The sequence below is a fragment of the Salvelinus namaycush genome, chromosome 10, assembly GCF_016432855.1.
Source record: "Salvelinus namaycush isolate Seneca chromosome 10, SaNama_1.0, whole genome shotgun sequence".
NCBI classification, from domain to species: Eukaryota; Metazoa; Chordata; class Actinopteri; order Salmoniformes; family Salmonidae; genus Salvelinus; species Salvelinus namaycush.
This window is the reverse complement of record NC_052316.1, coordinates 49,295,557-49,302,301: the sequence shown is the minus strand read 5'-3', so window position 1 is coordinate 49,302,301 and position 6,745 is coordinate 49,295,557. Positions and strand designations below refer to the sequence as shown.

The 6,745-nt window shown below is 52.0% G+C and overlaps 1 protein-coding gene across 2 annotated transcripts in view; it reads left to right on the top strand.

Annotated features, from left to right (window-relative positions):
- Positions 1-6,454, top strand: part of LOC120055118 (basic immunoglobulin-like variable motif-containing protein) — a 21,766-nt gene extending 15,312 nt beyond the window's left edge. Inside the window, exons 8-10 of one of the 2 annotated variants that reach the window (XM_039003041.1) lie at positions 4,381-4,464; positions 4,634-4,730; positions 5,500-6,454. In XM_039003041.1, the coding sequence (XP_038858969.1) occupies positions 4,381-4,464; positions 4,634-4,730; positions 5,500-5,823 (505 nt within the window). In that variant the 3' untranslated portion in view covers positions 5,824-6,454. The remainder of the gene's footprint in view (positions 1-4,380; positions 4,465-4,633; positions 4,731-5,499) is intronic. The other variant, XM_039003042.1, reaches the window with a different exon arrangement.
- The last annotated feature ends 291 nt before the right edge of the window (positions 6,455-6,745 follow it).

The following is a 6,745-nucleotide window of genomic DNA, read 5'->3' as shown; positions in this document are numbered from 1 at the left end:
CGCGTAACTCCCGCTGTCATCCGCGTAACTCCCGCTGTCATCCGCGTAACTCCCGCTGTCATCCACGTAACTCCCGCTGTCATCCACGTAACTCCCGCTGTCAACCACGTAACTCCCGCTGTCAACCACGTAACTCCCGCTGTCATCCACGTAACTCCCGCTGTCATCCACGTAACTCCCGCTGTCATCCACGTAACTCCCGCTGTCATCCACGTCACTCCCGCTGTCAACCACGTCACTCCCGCTGTCAACCACGTAACTCCCGCTGTCGACCACGTAACTCCCGCTGTCGACCACGTAACTCTCGCTGTCATCCACGTAACTCCCGCTGTCATCCACGTAACTCCCGCTGTCATCCGCGTAACTCCCGCTGTCATCCGCGTAACTCCCGCTGTCAACCACGTCACTCCCGCTGTCATCCACGTAACTCCCGCTGTCATCCACGTAACTCCCGCTGTCGACCACGTAACTCTCGCTGTCATCCACGTAACTCCCGCTGTCATCCACGTAACTCCCGCTGTCAACCACGTCACTCCCGCTGTCATCCACGTAACTCCCGCTGTCATCCACGTAACTCCCGCTGTCATCCACGTAACTCCCGCTGTCATCCACGTCACTCCCGCTGTCATCCACGTAACTCCCGCTGTCAACCACGTAACTCCCGCTGTCAACCACGTAACTCCCGCTGTCATCCACGTAACTCCCGCTGTCATCCGCTTAACTCCCGCTGTCATCCACGTAACTCCCGCTGTCAACCACGTCACTCCCGCTGTCAACCACGTAACTCCTGCTGTCAACCACGTAACTCCCGCTGTCAACCACGTAACTCCCGCTGTCAACCACGTAACTCTTGCTGTCAACCACGTCACTCCTGCTGTCAACCACGTAACTCTTGCTGTCAACCACGTCACTCCCGCTGTCATCCACGTAACTCTTGCTGTCATCCACGTAACTCCCGCTGTCATCCACGTAACTCTTGCTGTCAACCACGTCACTCCCGCTGTCAACCACGTAACTCTTGCTGTCAACCACGTCACTCCCGCTGTCATCCACGTAACTCCCGCTGTCAACCACGTCACTCCCGCTGTCAACCACGTCACTCCCGCTGTCAACCACGTAACTCCCGCTGTCAACCACGTCACTCCCGCTGTCGACCACGTAACTCCCGCTGTCGACCACGTAACTCCCGCCGTCAACCACGTAACTCCCGCCGTCGACCACGTAACTCCCGCTGTCATCCACGTAACTCCCGCTGTCAACCACGTAACTCCCGCTGTCATCCACGTAACTCCCGCTGTCATCCACGTAACTCCCGCTGTCAACCACGTAACTCCCGCTGTCGACCACGTAACTCCCGCTGTCGACCACGTAACTCCCGCTGTCGACCACGTAACTCTTGCTGTCGACCACGTCACTCTTGCTGTCAACCACGTAACTCCCGCTGTCATCCACGTAACTCTTGCTGTCATCCACGTAACTCCCGCTGTCATCCACGTAACTCCCGCTGTCATCCACGTAACTCCCGCTGTCAACCACGTAACTCCCGCTGTCGACCACGTAACTCCCGCTGTCGACCACGTAACTCCCGCTGTCAACCACGTAACTCTTGCTGTCAACCACGTCACTCTTGCTGTCAACCACGTAACTCCCGCTGTCATCCACGTAACTCTTGCTGTCATCCACGTAACTCCCGCTGTCATCCACGTAACTCTTGCTGTCGACCACGTCACTCCCGCTGTCAACCACGTAACTCTTGCTGTCAACCACGTAACTCCCGCTGTCAACCACGTAACTCCCGCCGTCAACCACGTCACTCCCGCCGTCATCCACGTAACTCTCGCTGTCAACCACAAAACTCCTGCCGTCAACCACGTAACTCCCGCTGTCGACCACGTAACTCCCGCTGTCAACCACGTCACTCCCGCTGTCAACCACGTAACTCCCGCTGTCAACCACGTAACTCCTGCTGTCATCCACGTAACTCCCGCTGTCAACCACGTCACTCCCGCTGTCAACCACGTAACTCCCGCTGTCAACCACGTAACTCCTGCTGTCATCCACGTAACTCCCGCTGTCAACCACGTAACTCTTGCTGTCATCCACGTAACTCCCGCTGTCAACCACGTAACTCTTGCTGTCAACCACGTCACTCCCGCTGTCAACCACGTCACTCCCGCTGTCATCCACGTAACTCCCGCTGTCAACCACGTAACTCTTGCTGTCAACCACGTAACTCTTGCTGTCAACCACGTAACTCTTGCTGTCAACCACGTCACTCCCGCTGTCAACCACGTAACTCCCGCTGTCAACCACGTCACTCCCGCTGTCATCCACGTAACTCCCGCTGTCAACCACGTCACTCCTGCTGTCAACCACGTCACTCCCGCTGTCAACCACGTAACTCCCGCTGTCAACCACGTAACTCCTGCTGTCAACCACGTCACTCCTGCTGTCAACCACGTAACTCCCGCTGTCATCCACGTCACTCCCGCTGTCAACCACGTAACTCCTGCTGTCAACCACGTAACTCCCGCTGTCATCCGCGTAACTCCCGCTGTCATCCACGTAACTCCCGCTGTCAACCACGTAACTCCCGCTGTCAACCACGTAACTCCTGCTGTCAACCACGTCACTCCCGCTGTCAACCACGTAACTCCCGCTGTCATCCACGTAACTCCCGCTGTCATCCACGTAACTCCTGCTGTCATCCACGTCACTCCCGCTGTCAACCACGTCACTCCCGCTGTCAACCACGTCACTCCCGCTGTCATCCGCGTAACTCCCGCTGTCAACCGCGTAACTCCCGCTGTCAACCACGTAACTCCCGCTGTCAACCACGTAACTCTTGCTGTCATCCACGTAACTCCCGCTGTCAACCACGTAACTCTTGCTGTCAACCACGTAACTCTTGCTGTCATCCACGTAACTCCCGCTGTCAACCACGTAACTCTTGCTGTCAACCACGTCACTCCCGCTGTCAACCACGTCACTCCCGCTGTCAACCACGTCACTCCCGCTGTCAACCACGTCACTCCCGCTGTCAACCACGTCACTCTTGCTGTCAACCACGTCACTCTTGCTGTCATCCACGTCACTCCCGCTGTCAACCACGTAACTTGCTGTCAACCACGTAACTTGCTGTCATCCACGTAACTCTCGCTGTCAACCACGTCACTCCCGCTGTCAACCACGTCACTCCCGCTGTCAACCACGTCACTCCCGCTGTCATCCACGTCACTCCCGCTGTCAACCACGTCACTCCCGCTGTCATCCACGTCACTCCCGCTGTCAACCACGTCACTCCCGCTGTCAACCACGTAACTCTCGCTGTCAACCACGTCACTCCCGCTGTCAACCACGTCACTCCCGCTGTCAACCACGTCACTCCCGCTGTCATCCACGTCACTCCCGCTGTCAACCACGTCACTCCCGCTGTCATCCACGTCACTCCCGCTGTCATCCACGTAACTCCCGCTGTCATCCACGTAACTCTTGCTGTCAACCACGTAACTCTTGCTGTCAACCACGTAACTCTTGCTGTCAACCACGTCACTCTTGCTGTCAACCACGTCACTCTTGCTGTCATCCACGTAACTCCCGCTGTCATCCACGTAACTCCCGCTGTCATCCACGTCACTCCCGCTGTCATCCACGTCACTCCCGCTGTCAACCACGTAACTCCCGCTGTCATCCACGTAACTCCCGCTGTCATCCACGTAACTCCCGCTGTCAACCACGTCACTCCCGCTGTCAACCACGTAACTCTTGCTGTCAACCACGTCACTCTTGCTGTCATCCACGTAACTCCCGCTGTCATCCACGTAACTCCCGCTGTCATCCACGTAACTCCCGCTGTCAACCACGTCACTCCCGCTGTCAACCACGTCACTCCCGCTGTCATCCACGTAACTCCCGCTGTCAACCACGTAACTCTTGCTGTCAACCACGTAACTCTTGCTGTCAACCACGTCACTCTTGCTGTCAACCACGTAACTCCCGCTGTCATCCACGTAACTCCCGCTGTCATCCACGTAACTCCCGCTGTCAACCACGTCACTCCCGCTGTCAACCACGTAACTCCCGCTGTCAACCACGTAACTCCCGCTGTCAACCACGTAACTCCCGCTGTCAACCACGTAACTCCCGCTGTCATCCACGTAACTCCCGCTGTCATCCGCGTAACTCCCGCTGTCATCCGCGTAACTCCCGCTGTCATCCACGTAACTCCCGCTGTCAACCACGTAACTCCCGCTGTCATCCACGTAACTCCCGCTGTCATCCGCTTAACTCCCGCTGTCAACCACGTAACTGCCGCTGTCAACCACGTCACTCCCGCTGTCATCCACGTACCTCGTTAACTTGTTCTTGTTTACTTCTAAGGGGTACATTACCAACTAATGAACTGGAACACTGGATTCTGATTGGTGAACCAAGCAGGAAACACCCTGCTATTCACTGTAAAAAGTATGATCCCTTTCTGACTTGTTTCCAACAAATTATATACAGTATTTTTCTGTTGTTGTACCATGTTGTCTTCTTACATTTACATTTAAGTCATTTAGCAGACGCTCTTATCCAGAGCGACTTCTTAGTGTATAACTGTTTCTCTTCTGTAACTTGCGGTTGTTTTCAGGTGGGCTGATATCGCCACAGATCTCAACACACAAAATCCAGAATACCTTGATATTCGTCACACGGAGAGGGGAATTCAGTGCCGCAAAACCAAAAAGGTTTTCATTTTCATTTCGGTTTATAGTTACGTTAGTTGTTAGGGTACCAGTTATGCTAACAATGGGATGAGGATGAGTTAGAGCCCATGCCCGTGACATTCAGACCCTACCCTGCCTGATTGCTTTTGCCAAATTTAAGGCCCTGCCCGAAATCAGAAATAACTTCCTTTGTAAGTAAATCCATTAGTTGCTCCTCTGTCTGTCACTCGCTTCCTGCCACGCTGTTCGCTCTGCATGCACTCTGCTCATGGTGGCTCTGAGTCTGTGAGTGACCATAGCAACGGCTACGGCTTGGGCTGCTCTGCTCAATGACGAAACGTGAGAGAGCTGTTTAGTTACTTTTCATCACTCTAAACTCAGACAAACTCAAGGAATATTATATATTATTATTTTCTGTGAAATAATCTCTCCTGTCTTGTATTTAGTTGAAGCACTTCCGGCACCATGTGATGATCTTAGTCAGATATGTACTGCAGAGCACGAGCAAACGGCTCAGCTTCAAAATGCTAGTGATACCCAAGCCCTGCCGTACCCTAGTTATTGATGTACCCTAGTTATTGATTAAAATTTAACAGGCTCTACCCTAACCCAATGCGTAATGTCGGGGGCCCATTGGGCTCCGGTAGCAGAGCTCTAGTATGAGTACAGCATTTCTGACGTGAACCTCTCCTCTTCTCAGTTTTTATAGTTATGTTAAAATTTAAAAGTTGAAGGTACCATTTGTGGGTCTGTACCACATTTCTGACATGAACCTCTTCTCTCCTGGCAGGTGGGTGGGAATCTTCACTGCATCATGGCCTTCCAGAGGGTCAACTGGCAGAAGCTAGGCCCCTGGGCCCTCAACCTGGAGAACCTGAGGCATGACCTCCACCATCAGGGGTCTGAGAGGGCCCAGGGGGGCTTAGCAGAGGTCCAGGAGGACAGGGAGAAGACCTCAGGAAAACACCAGGCTTTGGCCCGGCTAGGCCGCTCCAACAGCACAGGTACCAGTAACCAGAAGGACGTAGCTTGGAAACACCTGTCTAACACCACAGAGTACAGACACAGGAGCTCACCTGAGAGCGACGTCGAAGAAGATGCCACAGATGACTGAGACTCAATGAGAAGGCTGTGAAGTTAGTGCTGCTAAAATATACTGGTTAGTATCTCAAACGTTCTCATAGTTTTTCACCAAAAAAGAGAGCCGAAGTGTTATTTTACCCCGTCTAGCGTCATCCAGATTCCATCAAGGATTTTGCTTGATTATTGTAATGAAAAGTTAGTACAACATACAAGTCGATACACTTTAGTGTGAAAGCTACGTTTAATCGTCTAGCAATGTATAGAGGACTGCTGCTATTAATCAGAATGTCTGATAACATTGCATTTAAAAGCCATTTAAGAAATAGGAGAATAAGAATACAAATCAATTTATTATACGCTTTAAAGTGAGTGTGTTAGTTTGCGAATGTGACTGAAATCCAGTGACTCTTGTAAGCCAAGTTTTTCTCAACTCCACGATGCACATCACATCAACGGAGTTGAGCGGAGACAACTGTGGGCAGACTGTACCTCCAACGAGTCGCTGTCAGTCGATAAACCCTTACCGTGTACCTATGTTTGTCCTCTGTAGCCGCCTTTTTAAATTCCTTACCGTGTACCTATGTTTGTTTAACTTCTTATGGCTGCAATCCCGCTAACGGGATCGATATGACAACAGCCAGTGAAAGTGCAGGGCGCCAAATTCAAACAACAGAAATCTCATAATTAAAATTCCTCAAACATACATGTGTTTTATATCATTTTAAAGGTAATCTTGTTCTTAATCCCACCAAAGTGTCCGATTTCAAATAGGATTTTCAGCGAAAGCACCACAAACGATTATTTTAGCTCACCGCCAAATCACAGACAAACACAGTCATTTTTCCAGCCAAAGATAGCAGTCACAAAAAGCACAAATAGAGATAAAATTAATCAATAACCTTTGATGATCTTCATCAGATGACACTCATAAGACTTCATGTTACACAATACAT